Source organism: Coturnix japonica, chromosome 1 (genome assembly GCF_054131305.1).
Source record: "Coturnix japonica strain WE chromosome 1, WE-NBRP24, whole genome shotgun sequence".
NCBI classification, from domain to species: Eukaryota; Metazoa; Chordata; class Aves; order Galliformes; family Phasianidae; genus Coturnix; species Coturnix japonica.
The window spans coordinates 77336355-77355430 of NC_140663.1; the positions used below are offsets into that span (position 1 = coordinate 77336355).

General features: G+C 40.1%; 2 protein-coding genes across 7 annotated transcripts in view; one reads left to right on the forward strand and one right to left on the reverse strand.

The window, feature by feature from the left end:
* The window catches only part of CMSS1 (cms1 ribosomal small subunit homolog), a 206304-nt gene that overhangs the window by 21893 nt on the left and 165335 nt on the right, over positions 1–19076 (reverse strand). The window contains exon 1 of one of the 4 annotated variants that reach the window (XM_015876859.3): positions 4431–4567. The exons of the other annotated variants lie outside the window; for them this stretch is intronic. Coding sequence (XP_015732345.2) covers positions 4431–4527 — 97 coding nt within the window. The 5' untranslated portion in view covers positions 4528–4567. Of the gene's footprint in view, positions 1–4430; positions 4568–19076 lie in introns of those variants that run through there. 4 annotated transcript variants of the gene reach the window in all.
* Positions 4590–19076, forward strand: part of FILIP1L (filamin A interacting protein 1 like) — a 177759-nt gene continuing 163272 nt past the window's right edge. For 2 of the 3 annotated variants that reach the window (XM_015876727.3, XM_032447722.2), the window contains exon 1: positions 4590–4927. The gene's annotated coding sequence lies outside the window, so the exon portion shown is untranslated. The remainder of the gene's footprint in view (positions 4928–19076) is intronic. The other variant, XM_085525307.1, reaches the window with a different exon arrangement.

A 19076-nucleotide genomic window follows, 5' to 3' on the forward strand; every position in this document is an offset into this window, starting at 1 on the left:
ATAATTTAATAGATTCCCTTTAAATATCTACTTTATTAACAATTATCTGCACAAAGAATGCATTTTTGCATTGTCCTTTACTCCACTATTTTAAAAGCAGAGAAAGCTTTAATGATACAGGAGGTAACAATACATGCTTTTATGAGAATGTAATTTTGCTCATATTCTCTAGCACATACAGTTTATACTTGGTATCTCATCATTACTGACACTTTCAACTTCCACAATGCCATTCTGCTAGTATGAAGTGGTGAATACAGGAGTTAAAGTGACCACAAATATAAATAACTTGTTCTTTTAAGGACTAAGTTTAACTTACTGGAAAAAATCTATGTATATATTATTTTGCTTATCTACCCAAAGACACCTGAGAGAATACTTTCGATTAGTTTGAGATGTTTCTTTTTTTAAACCTGGAAGCTCAGTGAGGTCAGACATTTCTTTGGCATCCAGAAGACCTCCAGCGAAACAAGGCACTATAGGAAAAGTTCACTTCAAGCCTTCAAGTTACACTTATCTCTACCCTAGAATTTGGAGGGAAACTGCATCTATGAGAGAGACTCCTTCAATTTTTATTTGAAGTATCTGGCACTGTCCACAGCCAGAGATGGATTCCGGGCTACAAGAGCCCACATGTCTAAACTGCTACAGAATTTCCTGCATTCTCCCTTTTGCTCCCACCAGTGTTATATATCAACGCTAATCCAGAATTGCATATAGAAAAACAAAGCTTGTATATAATTTATTTTTACAAACTTCATTCCTCCCCCCTTTTACCACCTTTGACTCCCTTCCTCCTCTGACTGCTCTAAAATCGCCTCACATCTAAAACTAAACTTAAAGTAGGACCCATGTTTTCATTTTCTAACAAAACATCAAGGATGTTGCAGAAATAGGTTTTGTATTTGCTATGCTCTCTTTCTAGTTTCAAACATGCTGCAGGAAAACATGTCCTTGACATTCCTCTGTAGGTGAGCATGGTTCATTCAATTTGGGCATGCGATGACAAAATAATTTCAGGTTGCTTTGCAGGTTATGTTTTTATTTATTGGTCAATCAAACAGCACTGTTGTGCTGACCACCACAGCTGGCCTGAAAGCGACAATGACAGTATCTAAACAAATCACTCTAGAGTCATCACACAAGGCCGAAGGAACACAAAGCTCAGGTGGTCCCAGTCACCACATTCACCAACACCTAAAGAAACAGGTGAAGTCTTTCAATGAAAGAACTGACAGGGGGATGGTCACATAAGAAAAAGGGTTTGACATTTTGAATATTTTGAAATATTCAAAATATTGCTTCTTCTATGACAAAAGGAGAGGGATGAGGAGATGGTTATCAAGCCAATTAGTTAAAAAGCAATGAAGTTCAGCTGCAGGTGTCTAGCAGTTGGGTACCATCATTTTGACAGCTTTTACCACCCACTGCAACAGAGAACAAAGTTATCTCAGCCCAACACGGAGGCAGACTCCATGATAACCAGACATGATGTCATTACCCCAAAGCAGCCCCCATCCCCAAGGTCTAAGCACTGTTTTCCCCTTCTGTCTGAATGAACTCCTTCTCTACAACAGTCCTGATACAGCACAACAGTAAGTCCTCACACTTGTGAGCAGACTTGGCCTGCTAATGCACTTTAAAACAAGTGTATTTTACAGTGCATTTGTGAAGCACACATAAGGGCATACAATGTGCAACAGAGCAGGAAGAGACATGGTACTAAAGAAGACTGAAAAGGACTTCATTAGGCCTGTGTCAAAGCAGAACTTACTGTGAACTGTCTGCAGGACTAGTATGTATAATCTTAAAAATAGTGACAATAGCTGGTATCTACCTCATATGACCAAGGCTAGGCTTAGTTTGCAATACAACTACAATCCAGCCTATTCATAATTTGACCTTCTCATTATCACATATTGCCTTATAAAACAGAAACGCATTCAAAAAACAGAAAGAAACTGGTCAAGTTTAGAAGTAGTAGGTCACCTTTACTCCGGTAAAAGCTACTTACACTCCCACATGATGTGGGCTGAATATGACATCCCATTCCTATCTTACACAAGAAATCATGTCACCACTGAGGTAAGGAGGGAGGACTTCACATTCATTTTCAGTCACATTAGTTTTAAAACCCATGGTAGATGAAGGGCAAACCATAAGATTTCACATGTGAGGAAAGTGACAGACTGACTGTTTGCCATCCAACTTAATTTCTTCACGACTGGCCTGTCAAACAAGCACCTGGAGCCTGAAGATACAGAAACACATCAGCACAGAGTGCACAGCACGTCTGCTGTCTGCTCTAGTACCCCAAAGCCAATGACACCAAGAGCAAAGGCTCAGATGGCATCTCTAAGTCAGTGCAGCCTCCTCATTACTCTTACTTCTGTTCTTTCAAAAACTACCGTTCTGAGAATCTCTTTAAATCTCCATTTCAGCTTAAAAACATGATCTTAGAGTGACGGGGAAGCAGGAGATGATTTTGCTTAGCTTGTTTAGAATTAGCATGGCTTTTGGGTTGTTTAGAATTTTACTGGATCAATGTTACTAAATAACTAAATACTTAACCTTGTAAAAAGGACTTCTCTTGACAGATGCCAGGCCTTGTACACCTTACAGGCACTTTAGAAACAAGTCAAAAGATGCCAGCAATGCTGAGCAACATTAAGAGTTCTATCTAACAGTAGAGTTCTATCTAACTTTGAAAATCTGGGAAATAGGGGAAAAAAGGCATCAGAACACAGTTGACCATATTATACATTGTGATTCATACATTTTTCCTTGCAAAACATTCCATGGGATCTTTGAACAACTACAAATGCCTTGGAATTTGGGTTTAATCAATTAAAGAATCAATTGACAAGTATTCCTTACAGAATGTATGATTGTTGGAAGGAGAATCCCAAAAATGTGGTTTGAAGCAGCTGTCAATCCTAACAGAGGCATATGAAGAAACAGATATAAAAGCCATTCTAAAAGAACGCCACAACTTCTCCGGAAAAAACAAACCCAACCATCATCCTTCGTTAGTTTTAATATTTTCTCCTAGAAACATTTGTTGCTGTTAATTGTAAGGAAATAGGTAAATTGGGAGCAAATCTAGGGAGCAAAACTTGGGAGAAATCCATAAAACTACTTCAATGGTAGGTGCTAGCCTCGATCTGACCATGATTAAGTTTTGTCCAGGAATGTAGTGCAGCCCAGATGTGATGTCTCCCTTAGTACTGCAAGAGACTCATATTTCCTACTGTCTTCTCACTGTCTTGGGAAGCAGCTGTGGCTTCACAGCTGTAGTTCTTGTTGTGAAGGTAACACACAGAGTCTGGCTGACTCCATGGACTTTAAGCTGATAGATCATGATAAAATTACATACCAAAACTTGCCAAAAACAGTAGGCTTCCATAAAAAATATATAGCACATGTTGTAAAAACTTAACTGCACATATTACTTTATTTTTCATATATTCACGTTGATATTTTACTGATCACTGATCTCACTGATGCCTTTTTGGCTCATACATGTTTTGCAGATATATAACCCTATGGTATAAGGTTATCACAGACCTGACATTTCCCCAGGTTTTCTCTGAACATTAAAAACAGCGCGAACATATAAAATGTAGCACATACTTAGCTATGTGTCACTAGCACAAAATATATGTCATTACAGAATAGTACTCCAAACAAGCTTTTATCCCAATGTAAGTCCACTACAAGGTGTAAAAGAAAGCATTTTTAGTTGTTCAGACTTCTGCATCCTTTCTATATTCAGAGGTCTTGATGTGATATTGCAACATCAAGTCCATTTGAAAGAGCATCACATTAACTCATATAAAATTAAACTTTCCTTCAAGTTAAGAACAAAATACCCTGAACATGTTGCCACATAAAGTGGCAAACTCACTGCAGATGAAACCATCTGTTGAGATCCAAGGCCCAGTGGCTATATTTCTAAGCCTCTTATTCTCCTGCTTCCTCCTTTGCATGTCCTAAATGTTTCTCAGCCATTTGGTGTCAGATACTGCAATTTTACATTGCCCTTTCAAGCTACCCTGGTATCTCTAATTTATATAGTACTGGAATACACATTTGTGGATTTAAATAACATCTTCCCAAAAATCTCACTGTAAGAGCAAGCGAGAGAAAACATCTTCTAACAGACAGAAACCTCTTACATATGAATGAAGATTAATGGAATATAAAAGAGAAGTACTATCCACTTTGCTGAATTAACATTTTTCAAAGGAGGAAAGGCGACAGGCTATTCATCTCTGCCCATACTCACTATTCAAGACTAGACATTACAATGCAGTTTCTCATCTGTAAAAGTCTTTTGTGAACTAGCATGCAGCACACGTGTCCAAATGGTCAAATAAAGCGCATTACAACTCGATCAGTTGCAACTGCCATAAAAATAGAGCTCATACCTATATTCATGTACTGCAAGCAGATGGCTGATTGCCTTTCTGTCCTCTCACACTGCAGCCCTGTTCCTTTAGATCCTCTCTTTGTAGAAAGAGGCATGCTGTGAGGTCAGTTTTCTGACAAGGTCATCTGCCTTCAGTGTGTGAAGAGAACTACACGGAAAGTGGGCTGGGCTATATTTAGAGTTTGGTCCAACTCCGCGCCAAGGTCCCCCCGCTGTCTCTCCCATGCAGCACTGTCTCAGGTTTATTCCTGTAGAGTCTCAGCCCACAGAATATACGAAGGGAGAAAAACCATTCAGAGCTACTACCTACCGGAGCTGGGTTTTTGCAGTTCAGTAGAACAAGTGGATCAGGAGCTCAGAAGAGAATTCCTTGAATCTCTTGCTCTCTTATTATTTAGAGCCTTCTTTTCTTTATTCAAGTGGATTTTCCCTTTTCAAGTGAATAAGCAGAGTGAACTGCCTGGTATACAGCAGAAGTAAGCCTCCAGAGCTGAGGTAAGCTTGCTTTATTTTTGTACTGTCACTGTAATTAGAAAACAACCGAGGATGACTTGGACCAAATATGCTTTCTCTGCTAGACTAGTTCTGCACGTCAACCTTTTTTTTTTTTTTTTTTTTTTTTTTTGGGGGGGGGGGGGGTGGGGGAAGGGGGAGATAATAAACATCTCAATTTCATAACACCATTTTTCATTATCACTGTTTAAAGGAAATGAGAAAAGAGGATATTAGCACGTGCAACAGAATATATAGTATGATTTTACCCATTTCATTTAAAAAGTACGTAGTCAAGCAAGCAGACTATATAATTCTGAAACTAACAGAGGAGATAACTGCCTACATGCATGATAATTCTATATGCAAGTGTGCATTTAGATGTGCTGATTGATGTTTCATATGCCTAATTTTGTACAATACGAGAAAATATGGCTTCAATCTATGATCACAAATACAGGGCTTTAGGCAAATAGCACAGTTTAAAAAATAATGTATAGATGAACACATGCTCAAATTCCTTCACAAACCCAAAGAAGTTGCCCAACTTCAGCCCTACTACAGACAAGACTGAAGATCACATTCTATTTAGTCTCCTTTTCGCAGAATACTTTAAATGAGTGCTGCATTGCTTCTCCTTTTAAAAGCATATATGGCTAAACAGCTTTCCTTAGCACTGTTTTAAACCGTTGTGACACTCAAATGAAAGCAAAAAAAAAACAAACAACCCCAGCCACCAGGAAAGAATACAACACAGCATGCTTGACTGTAGGGAGATCCTAACACACTTCAGGTCACATGGACACCATGATTCAGTGGTGTGTAGTCTCCTCATGTTGGACCGTTGTTACATAAAGACAGTCTGGAGCCATGGTGCACTCCAGCATGCACACACACACATCCACACACAAAACCACCATAGAGTCCTTCAAGGCTAACACACAGGAATGGTGAAGAAACAAGGTTGAAAGGTCCACTGGACCAACAGGTCCAAACAAAGGCACCACCGCACCAAAAAGCTTTTTGTTACAAAAGCATTATGCAGAAATCTCAGCAGAAACACCTGAAGAGGCAGATGGGTTCCACACTAACAGTAAGAAAAGGGCAAAAGGAGCCACAGAGTCACCTGAGAGTTCACCTAAATCATAACTGAATGGATTCCTGCACTTAGGTCAGTCTTCTTTCATTAAAATAACTGCTTATTATATATGTCTTACATCAGGCTGAATAAGTAAAAGCTCACATCACTGCAAAAATATCACCTGCTAAAGAAACACCTGATTCTGGTTACTCTCAACTCTGTATAGGATCACAGAACATTCCTGTACTTCTGATTTTTATTTGGTAATTTATGCTCAGTATCAGCATTAAGTTTATTTGGATGTTATTATAAAGACTATCTATTTTGCATAAATTTCCTTCTAGAATCTTTAGCATACAATAATTAGGGCAACACATCAAGGAGTTGAGTTGAACTGTGTGGCATGTAACAGTCCAGACTCATCCAGAAGGTTTCCATTGCAAGAATTTGAAGAGGAGGCTTTTACACGTGGACCATAGATGCAGTGTGAATGCATTCATGAAGCTCATCAGTAATCGAGAGGCTTCATAGTATAAAAGCAATGAGTGCTAAGATTGGTAACAGTCTTCAGTAATAAGCTGTCATCTCTGACAGAAAAGAGAGGAAGCAAATGCAGCTTTATAAATTTCTAAACAGTCAGTTTTTTCTGAAGTTGTTGCTTAATTGAATCCATTTAGGTTTTACAACAATCTGCGGCACCCGTTCTCTGTTTTTGTGTGGGAAAACGTTATTTTCCTGTCACACAAACTGTTGGATGATTTGTTTGCATGTGGATGACAAGGTGAGAGCAATGGAAAATGGTAATATCATTGTCATGATACATATGAGTCGGACATTAGTGGAAGAAGTAGGAAAGAAGTGCATCTGAGTAAGCAAGATTCATTGTTCTACTGTGGACAAACTTCAATCTGCCTCTAATCTCCTTCATGTTGGGACCAATCCCACCCTATAGCATCCTCCCCTTCCTTACCTTTCCCCTCCATTAGAAAGTAAGTCTGAAACCCTTTGTTTCTACTTACGAAGCAAAGGCCTCAGACGGTGCTGATACTCACTGTGGGTGGGAGGGCATCGCCACAACCTCCTGCTTATAGTTGTGGAGGAGGAGGTCTGGCTCGTGATATACACTACCAGCTGACCAGGCAAAGCTCCAAGGAGACAGTTGTGGACTGCTGGCACTGGTGCTGTTACCCTCTGCTGACAGGTGTACCCTGAACCTGAGCCAGGCGGGTAAATCCACACAGTGCCAGGGATGCAAGAAATTCCCTGTAGATCCCTACTACTGTAATAATTACAAGCCTGCTTTGGCGGCTTCCTTCTGGCGCAACCAAACAGCAAATGCTGCTGGGATTTTCCTCCTTCCCCACTGTCCCTTGGCCAAACCACAGTGACAGAAGCAAGCTGGGGTTGGGAGGGAAGTCTTAAGTGTTTCTCAGCTCATCCTGAAAAAAATACCTTAAGCCAGTGGGCAGAGAGACCCTGCCAGATACTGCAGCCTACCTGGCACACAGCTCCAGAGTCGGACACTGGGACTTGAGCCCACCTCTATCCACTGCCATCACTGCATAGTCGGTGCTGCAGCCAACATCTAGACAGGGTTACCTCAAAGAGTATGGAATAGACAGCAAGAAGGGTGAAGGTGACACCTAGAGCGACAGTCCAAGATATGAGGGTACAGTTCTTTGGGCATATGCCTGTGTGAGGAGGGGATACTGTGTTTGATAGGCAAATGAATTGTTACAGCTGCAGAAGGAGCTGCACCTCAACACCCGCAGACAAATGCTCTTTCAAAACCTCTCATAAATAACTCTCATGACTCCTAAATCATTGTGACTGTATCAGTCTAGGAAGAGAGAGGCAGAGGAGGATGTCTCAATATGTGCTTTACAGGAAAGAGATACTTACGTGCAGAAAACAAAACAAAACAAAAAATAAAATAAAAAAATCACAAAGCTGGTGTGAAGCAAATGGTTAATTAAATAATTCCAGTTGTTGTGCTGATGAGTGTTTTCCCAAGGTTGACTGGTAACAGGGAAGGGGGGAAAAAAAATTAAAGTCAATAGCCCCAATCTTTGTCTCACTTGCTTTCACAAGGCTTCCCTCAAGTACAAGAATGGGGGGGGGAAACAACACTAAAACCCCTCCATGGGTCCCTGACTCTATTTCTCTCTCTTTGAGAGAGAGGGGGAAGGTGCAGGAATGGCCAGACCAGACCTTCATGGGTGCAGCTAAGGACACAGCAGATGCAGCTAATTTTCCTCTGATCATGCCTGCATCTTTCTTGCAGTCACAGAAATATACATGCATATACATAACACAGCTGTGCAAAGACAGATGATGAAGCTGTATGAGGTGGAGACCCACTTCCTGCCCATTAAGAGCAAAACATATTATGGTGGGCTAAAATGAAGCATCTCTTTCAAAAAATGTAGTTATTTTATATGGAATCCCAGTTTGGCTAGATTAAATTGAGAGCAAATATGACAATTTTGCTTAGAAACAGTGATGAGATTGAAAATAAGCAACTGGAAGCAGTTCACCTGCAATATCATGAAAGGGTGCAGTGGTATGAGAGAACACTTTTACATCCAGGAATGTTTGTCTCTACTTGAAAATATGCTTTCAAAAGTATGTAAAAATTAAGGATGTGCAGCTGGTTACCTGCATGGGTTAATTTTTCATTTTCATAGAGTAGTCCCCAGCTCCCAGCTTACTGACAGTACAGAAGTAAACCGAAAACAGAGGGCTCCATTGGGGTGCACATTTGTACAGGTGTAGTGTAGGCACATGGCACACTGATCAGAAAGATCTCTGCAGGGAGCTTGTGAGGATCTGGGAACCTAGCAAAACACAGCAAAAGCTGTGCTTTAATAGAGCAGTCTTTAATAGAGCAGAATATTGTCTGCGTGCCTTTCTGCTGCTCTGTGACATCTGACAAGGAAAAGGATTATAGTCAATGCTAGACGGTACCATTGCACTTCATTTTAACATGAATATCATTAAGTTTAAAACAAGTTGCAGTAAAAATTCCACCTACACAGCGTGGCACAGTCACGCAGGAAGAGATGGTTCAAACTGGTACTACATTAAAATGTCTAACACAAATATCTAATCATCTATTACATAATACTAAGTTCTTTCAGCCTCAGCAAATTTACAGATATCTCTGCTGGGGTTCCAAAGTCAAAGAAAGAAATCCAACAACACTGAATTCTTTTGTCTCAAAAATCACAGAGTGAAAATGCATATGCACAGCTGCAGAGCTGTAAATTATATTTTTACATAAAATGAAACTTGGACTAAACACAGTTCTATTAAAATAAATCCTTGGAGGTTAACTTCACCCCCACCTCCCCCCCTTTTTTTTCCCACTCACAAACAGCTCTTTAGTGAACCAGTCTTTTCTTCAAGCATTCTCTTTAAACATGATATCAGCATCCAATTTCTAGAGATCATAGAATCACAGAATTTCTCAGGTTGGAAAAGACCTTAAAGATCATCAAGTCCAACCACAACCTAACCATAGTACCCTAACTCGAACAACTCTCTGCTAAATCCGGTCCCTGAGCACCACATCCAAATGGTTTTTAAACAAATGCAGGGATGGTGACTCAACCAACTCCCTGGGGAGCCTATTCCAGTGCTTAACAACCCTTTTTATGTAAAGAAGTTTTTCCTGATTTCCAACCTAAACTTGCCCTTGCACAACTTGAGGCCATTTCCCCTCGTCCTGTCACCTGTCACCAGTGAGAAGAGATCAACCCCACTCTTGTGTAAGCACCTTTCAGGCATTGGAAGAGAACAATAAGGTCTCCCCTCAGCCTCCTCTTCCCCAGAATAAGCAGCCCCAGTTCCTTCAGTTGCTCCTTACTGAGCATAATCTTCAAGCCCTTCACAAGCCTTGTTGCCCTTCTTTGGACCTGCTACAGCACCTCAATGTCCTTCCTGTACTGAGGTGCCCAAAACTGAACAGAATATCCATTATTAAAAATATTAGTATTTACAACATGGTTGTAGTAGACAGTTTTTTTAATGCTGCATAAGAACACAGAACAGGATGACAAGAATTTAAGATAATCCCCAATAAACAATAGATGTTTTAAATACTTCCTCTAGGGGGACAACATAATTATGCACAAAATGCAGTCAAAATCAGGCATTTCATACAAGTCTTGAGTGTCTTGAAGAGTAAACACTTAAACAAAACAAGCAGCAAACTTCTTCCTGTTGGTACGTTTTACTCTGTTGATATAATGGTTAGAGATGTCATCTAATACAAACTGATGCAACTCATGGTATGTCCACTCCTACAATACCAACCAAAGGAGTGAGAAGACAACAAAAGGAAATCCCACTTGAGAAGAAAATGAAATTAGCTTGATAACATACAAAAAAAAATGAAGAGTTGAGATCACATCAAGATTTGTACTTCTTAGTGCACAGTGCTGTTTTGCCATGCTTCTCCTTCAGTCCAGCCAACAAGCTGCACATTCCCCACTGTAAATCCATGTAACATCCAGCACCAGCCCACATAGGAGCTGAGGCAGCTCACTCCATGTTGGAGTTTCTTGATACAGACAAGCAGACATGAAAAGACAGAAATAGCATGACCTCTCTTACCCCTTGTGCAACAGGGAACTTGAGACTCTTGAAGAGGGGAAACAGAGTATTCACTCCCCCTCACGCCAACTTTCATCTGACCTTCAGCTGTCTGTGGAGGACAAGGTGTGGGCTAATTATAGGTTTCTTGATTCTTCCCCTCACATGGGCAGAGCATCTTAGGAATCTCACAGATCTTTAAAAGCAGAGGTTGTTTTCCATTTTAAACCATTCTGCTACACCACAAGCATGTAAGACGGGCCCCCCCATTCAGCTTGCCTCCCACCAGTGAAACAACAAAAGAAAGAAATGCCAGGTTTGATGAAGAAAGGCAAAGTATTGAGTGACTACTGAATAAGTTACTTCTTTATTGTATTCTCCCATGACATGGCATTTAAGAAGAGCTGTTCATGCTGAAGACATTTTTACTGTAAAGAATGCAGAACAACAGTGCAAGGTCAGCAGTTTCCTATTTTACAGTTGTTCAGGACATACTGCATCCATTAGTTAATACGCTGTGTTTTCTTCACATTTTGAGTACACACAACACGTGGTCAGAGGAGTCCTAGATGATGTATTTGGATAGAAGACAGGTGCATGTAAATGCATTGTTAAGAAGTTGCAGAGTCAGCATTTCTAGATCTGATTGTAACTGCTTAGCATTTACAATTTAGCTGGCACTTCTTCCATCTCAGTTCATCTTACTGACATAAATGACAGTGGGGTATTCTGGAACTTCAATAACACAGTTAAAGTGCTGTGTGATCCTTGAAGAAAATGCTATAGTATAGTAAAATAATTGTTGTTTGATATACTTCAGAGAGCGGCCATCATAAAAGTATAAATAATTACTTTTTAACGTTTTAGAGAATACAAACCACTTGCATTCAGATCACTAGGATGAAAAACAAACACGAGGTTTCCTCTGTCCAAAAGACAAGGCTCAAAAGAATCCTTTTTAATTTGAAATTACAGTTCTCTGGTCTCTGTATTGATAGCCACATTCAAAGGTTTCTTTGTCATAGCTGTTTTTCACAGGCTTCTGGAAGAATGCCCTGACATGAAACAAAGGAATGATAAAGGTTATCCGTATCTAACGGGTTTCACTACTGAATCCAGCTCAAAGAAAAACTGATGACAGATTATGTAAAACAGGGGTCAGAATATATTTGGTGTGGGAGAGACAGAAGCAGTGCTTTATCTAGGCCTTGAAGGTCTCAGCTCTGGTGACAGACTCTTAAGGCAAATGTCCTCCAGTATCCTATAGGAATTCACATGCTATGAATCCCTCATTCTAGACCTTGCTGGAAAGCATAGTCTTCCTCCTACTTGATTTACTGCAAAATTACTGATAAGGAAACCATCCTGTAGCAGAACACTACCCCCAGTTCAACAGAGCACAACAGAGATGAGATAGGCACTGCAACTGCAGAGGAGAGATCAGCGTCCTAGTTCAGCCACAGCTACAGAAAACAGAAACCATGTAATAATCCAAGTCTGACAATACAAAAAGCAGAACAGCCTTCAAATCAGATATGTTGCGTTTCATTGCTTGTCTTTGGTAGCAGATGTTATGTTTGTATACAATTTGTATTATCAAAGACTGGCTTAGCAAGAAAAAAGCCCAAATCTGTCACGATAATTAATCCTTTTGTTTATTTTTTTCTGACTGATCACTTACCTCAGCAATGGTCACTTCTGGAAGGCTGCACCAGGACAGTAATGAAGGTTAAGTTCCAGGGAACAATTGTGATTATAAAGGGAGGTTTCAGCTGATTACACTTTAATTATTGGAGTAGCACAACACTGAATTCCCAGGTACCCCCTTTCAACCCACACACTAACATGACTTGGCTTAGCGCATATTCTAATCTTGCTCTAGTAAATTACTAAGCAGTATTTCCCAATCTCAGAGGTAATCCAGTTTCTTCTTTATTTTTATTATGGAGGCTTCCAACAGGTACTCCAACTAAAAATAACTAAAACGGTGTGCTTCTGAAATGCCAAAAATAGGCTCAGAAAACAAATTCCTCTTCAAGTCTTGTAATATTAAAAAGCACCAAGAATTTTCTAAATATAAAATAAAAAGTGATTTTTTGTTGACAAAACATTTTCAATAGTTATCCAGAAAGGCAAGCGGCAGTAACATTTAGTTAAAATGTTCAGCAGAGGTGAAGAAAAATAATACTAGGTATCATTTGCTACTGGAGAAGCGCATAAATCATCAGTGACAACAGAGAAGCAGGATGTTCAGAGTTTAACAAACAGGGCAGTGCCTACATTATCTGTGTGACCTAGGCCTAAATGACCCAAAGCTTAAGAACTGACAAAACACATTCAGTCTGAGAAACATGTGGCAAATAAAGAACTGGATCTCCAAAGAAGCAAGTTGCATACTGATACATCACAAGACTCAGCGGGAACAATGTGATTTATATCTTTGGATTCACAAAGCACTGAAATTTTCCTCTGCATTCTCCTCTGTGTCCTAAATTCACCAGTGTTTTGCTACCGTGTGGAAGCAAGAACAGCAAATTATCCAGAACTGACTCTGAGACACTGCATTCCCTACCTCTAACACAGTGAGACCTGAACAGGTGGCTGTGTGCTGTTCTGACCTACAGCAACAGCAGTAGAAACTGGATCTTCCTCCAAGATGGTTATTAAAAAAAGAGTAAAAGTTCCAAACTAGGGAAAAACATGAAGGGCTGGAGTAGAAATAGACTTGTTCCCAGCAGTGCCTCAACCTGCTGAGGGGTGTTGAGCCCCTAAATGCTGCATCACTTGGGCAAATGCAGCCCAACTCTGACCAAGATCTTTTGAGAAGGTGCTGTAATTGCGGCTCTTCCCTGAAAAGGCTGGGGCAAGACAGCTTCATGTTGTTTCTTACTCCCCTGTATCCATAGAACAACCATAAAAAGCCAAACCAAAATAAGATAAAACATCAATTTAGATTAGTTTCCAAAGGTGAAATAGTTCTGCATAGAGTGGAACACAGTGTGGAGTGTCAATTTCTGCACAGATTTGCAAGCCCACACTGAGAGACCAACGGAGCACTTACTTGAGGTTTCAGAGGAGCTCAAGTGATGCATATCATACCTGCTGCATACACTAACACTCAGCACTGTTCAGATCACAAGGAACGGAACAGACATTATTCATCTCCCTGCCTCAGGTTAAGCACTTGGAGAGGGAAATTCCAGGGGCACATAAAACACCAGCGCTCCCACTGTGCAGCCTCGAGGAATCTAGAATTTCCCTCCTAATTCTCTGTTCTTGACTCTGTCTTTTAACTGCTTCCAAAGATGAACACTGGTAAACAATGCAGAAGGCTTTACCTGAGGCTGACTTTAGTAGCTGCTTCAGAAGAGCAAGCTTGGGCTGAAGGGAGTCCTAAAGAGCTGGAGCCTACAGAGCCTTATCACTCCCACAGCTCTGAGCCCCACTGGCTGCGAACCAACCTCCTCAGCAATATCAAGAGCTGTTAATGTCCCAGCACCTTTCTACACGGCAGCAATTAAGAAAGCGAAGATAAGCAAGCATTGCTTTTACCACAGGAATGTTGTGTTGCTAGAAAACACAACATCTAGAAACCAGATATCTATCTAGAAGCAGATATCTATAGATATCTATTTAGAAAATTAGGCATATATTCTCTTCCTTAAACTCTTCATGCATGTATTTGGAGTGGAGAATGTGCTTTGGAAAAGACTGAATCACATCTGAATGAATCCACCAAGCAATACTTGCAGGGCTGAAGGGGAAGTGGAAGTGCAAGAGTGTTCAGACTGCCTCCATGCAGCAGTGCCTCCTGCAGTGACACTGGAAAAAAGCCATCCAGACATTCCAGTCATTTTTTATGGTGAAGAAGAATACAAAAAAGTACAGGGCACCAAGAGGGAAAACATCTCAGACAAAGCTTGGATTTTTTTTTGACAGGACTGGAGAGTTTCTGTCCTATTTTAACACTGCATAAGGAAGAAACTCTGAAGAGGGAAATTACTTTTTACATCCAGCATTTAGATGAAGATTGTGGCTTCATCACCAGCATGGGCAGGACAGTAATGCATGAGGTGCACGAGAGGAAGACCCAGATTCTCCAACCTGTGCTCAACACAGGAAGCCTCCAACAGGTCAAATATTTTTCACCTCTAAATTCAAGATGGGAAGTAGAAGTAACTGCAAAAGATTTTCATTCCAATAACAGCTTCTTTTCTGGTTTGTTAGTCAGGACTGCTGCTGGCATGTACTTCAGGAAGCTCAAAGTATCCTTGTGCTGTCTGCTGCTTTCAACACACTCAATTACAAGGTGCAAGCAACTTGCCTTCAGAACCCAACAGGAGTCGATCTGAGGCTGTCTCAGATGGTTCATCTCATTCCTACCAGAAGGCTCAAGGCAGGCAGCTGCTCCTCCTCACTAGGAGTGCCTTCCATGGCATCCCAGCAGATTAGGCTCCATTCCCCATGAACCTATACATTATTAATCTTATCTGAAGCAGACAGTGCTGACGCCCAGCTTCCTCAGTGTCTGGAAGAATATCAGCTGTCTCAAACTCAGCCCAAGTAAACGGAGAGAACGTGTGCGAGTATCACAAGATATTTCTTAAAACTTCACAGGATTCAGAATTGTCTTCCGCTTTCTTTTCCTATGCACTACCAAAGCAACTGCCTGTGATTCATATCCCATTCTGTTGTCACTGCATCTACAGGTGCAAGACACTCCCTTTTGTATTTATATCTGTCCCATTTCCCATCAGACAAAGACCTGACCCCAACCTGGTCATCCACTTGATTTTCGGGATGCAAGACCGTCTTTATCAGATCAACAGCAGAATATTATGCAGGTGGTAGAAAACATAACATTACACCTCCCAAAGCCTATAAATGGAACTGTAAAGAAAACTACACAACATAATTCCTTAGTTTCTATTCCTTAGTCATCCTTCAGTGGATTGGTTCCAAGACTTGGTAATTTCCATGGTCAGGGCTTTTTTTTTTTGGTTGGTTGGTTTTTGTTCATTTGTTTGTATGGGCCTTGGAGCGTTATAACCAATACATACCACATGGCTCCCAGCATCATGAGTACAGATTTCAAATTCCACTGAAAGACAACCAACCTAAGGAAGAACTTTTTACACTGAACTTAAGAAATGGCCCATAATAGGTACTGGATAACACTTGTACTCATTCGTGGTCATAAATAACTGGACAGCAAATGACCCCCCCAAGACCAGGGAAAAAAACAAACAATCTTTAGTAACTTACAGACCTTTCAAAGCCTCTGACAATCTCACAGAAGGCTGAAGAGCTACGTAGACATTGGATTGACTGATGCAATTGTCATGGTTTTATGGTCATCAGTACTTCACATCATAACATCATGTAGCAGTACTGGGAATTAAAGTGTTAATGCCCCAACAAACTATATGATGTTATGATGTGGAACACTGATAACCATAAAGCCATGACAGCAATACAAATACATGGCTTAGCATGCAGATTAAACACTTCAAAAATCAAAGAACACTAAGCTCTGTAGCTAATTCTGCACTATAAACTTGTATCTTGGCCCCATCTTTAAATTTCAGGATTCAGTCCCAGCAGTGACACGCAGACACATATGCACACCCCATCCTCCCAAAGAAGGCAGAGATTTCAGTGGTGACAGCATTATAAGCGAGAGATATTTTAAAACAGAAATCCTCCACTATAAGGTCAAATGATTTCTAGTTTTCAGTCCCCTAAACCAGGGACCAAGGCTTTCGTAGTAAGCGAGGAAGTGTTCTACAATTTGAAATGCTTCAGGCAAGCTGATGAAAGATAAGTAAGATCTGAATGGCTAACATGCAGTCATTTTACTGCAGGAATCAACACACCGTGTTCACATCTAATGAAAACACATTATTCAGTATTATGGAAAAAATACTAATCCTACTCACTGTTTCCCACAGGTTTATAGCACTAATATATCCAGACTTCTGTCATTAACTGCTAGAATTAATGACTGACTACCAGTATGAGTGCTGTAGGTGGTGATTAAAGCAACAGAAATGCCCCCATAATACAGATGTTATAGCCTTTGTGTGGGGAGGCACTGTGTGGTAAATGAATATTAACTTCAAAGGTATAGCTCATTTTACACGGCTGGCCTCTCCTATGAAAGCTGAATTTGAAGTGCGTCAGTGTATTAACATGCTCACAAGATTATTATTATTATTTTTAATTGATAATTATAGTGAAGCACTATGTCTGAATAGTATTATCTTCACCCCTCCCATCATTAAAATAATAAAAAAAAAAATGACATCATTATTTTCTAAAGCTCATTGTTGGCAATGCAAGTCAACTGTTCTCTCAGGTACTGTTTAGAAAGCAAGATTAGTAGGCCAATCCATTTGTCTCCCCAGACACACTTTTTACATTGCCCTTTTTACCACATAACTTCAGACATGCAAATAAAAACTGTCTTGAATCTATGCTTGCTTCAAAGCTGTTTTACAGTCTCTTTGTATTTCAAGATGCAAGTAGGCTGATGGTTTCATAGCATGAAGTCCACGGGGTTAATTCTAGTATAAAGTACTTGAAAAAAATAAAGATTTTCAAGTAGAATGATAAAAAATATTACACTTCCACACTCAAATTTTACAAGGCCAAACTACTCAACCCCAAGATAAACCTATTCATTTATATTTACCTGGCAAGTACATGCAATGTTGCTTGACTGGAGCTGACATTATCCTGTTTATCACGGTAGCAAAGCAAGACTAGATAAACACATATAACATACTTGTTTAGCTAAAGCCTGAAGGCCTCCCCACAGCCCTACCTGGGTCTGACCCTCAGAGTCTTCTCTATATGTCCTTAAGACACATCCACTAAGCTTTCATCACAAGGCAATGACTAGAAATTTACTCCACTACCTGGTTTCCAATTGTCCACCAGTATTAACAGTCTGATGTCTTGCATACTAGTGTACATACTTGGAGACAAGATCTGCTCATATATGCAGGAAAAGGAATTCAAGTATACAGCAAATGGAGAGAGTTTGATTTTAATTACACTGGACACAGCATTTGTCCAAGTAAAAGCTCAAGGGGAATACGCTTAAAAAGACAAAAAAAACCAACAACAGAAAAATTGGAACACTGAAAGAAAATCATGGTCACGACTTTCATGGCAGAAATGCTGATAAAAAGACTTGAGAATTGCTGCCAAAGCTATTGTCATCCTGAATTTGTATTGGCTATTCAGACACTGCTCACAAGACTTAAAGAATAAAATAACATTTAGTTTTGTATAGAGCTGTTACTACACGTAAAACTAGACAAGTTGTTTGCTTTTTTTTTTTTTTTTTTTTGTTGCTTTGTTTTGTTAAAACCAACCAACATTCAGCACATGTTTGGTAGAATACATATCTTTCAGGAGTCTTTTAATCAACCAGAGCAATTTGTAAACCCATTTCAAAAATAAATATTTAGAGGTCATGTAAGCAATGAACTCAAAGAATGGCTTAGATCCAGGCATTGTGTAGCCTGAATGATGTGATCCTCCAGACATCCTTTTGCCCATGCAGTGCCATCATTTTTTAATTTTTATTTTTAGATGTGACCAAAATTAAGCAGAGACATGTGAGGAACTGAGGGCTGTGAAATGAGACAGAGTAATGCAGGAGTGGTCAAATCCCACTACTCAAACATGACCTAGAAGAAAGGAAGGAACGACCCACTTGGTGTATGGGAAACTGTAGATCACAGCCTGAAGCTCTGATTGACCACCTGAGGCAAGCAATGAGCCAGCTGCAGGAGCACAGGTGAAGGTAAATCAGCTGTGCTATTGGAAGGGGTGAAGCCTTGCCTTTGAGAGACAATCTTCCATCTCAGCCTACACAACAACTCTTTATGAAATACTCTCTGTACTGCATTTCAACAAGAGCGGAAGGGATTCCTTTTGTTTTTGAAGGCCAGGCAGTCAGCCTTCCCCTACCTATCCAACAACCGCTCCAGATCTCGGCACCAATGTACAGCAATATACTTCCTTGTGCTACTCTACTAAATTAGCCACAGCTGCTTCTGTAGCAAATCTCTCCTCAGCTGTGTGCTTCAGAAAAATGAACTGGAAAAGTCTACTTCATAGGCTCCGTGTCTGCCACAAAAACTGCATGACACCACGAATTCAAACACAAAGGCCCCTTGGGATTTTTCTGAAGCACTACTGTCACATCTTGATTTTCAAATTTCAGCCGCTCAGTTGAAAGGATGTTTAAAACTAACATTTCTGGGGACAAAGAAAATCTTGTTTCATTCTTCTCTCATTACTGAAGTGCGGTTGAACTTTTCTATTCTCAGAACAGCCAAAAATAAATAAATGCTGTATATGTAGGGAAATTTCAGCCTCCAAAGTGTAATTTTTCACAAGAACTTTGGAGCAGCTGAAGATGTGGGAAAGGACACTATCACTTACTCTCAGCTAGAGCAG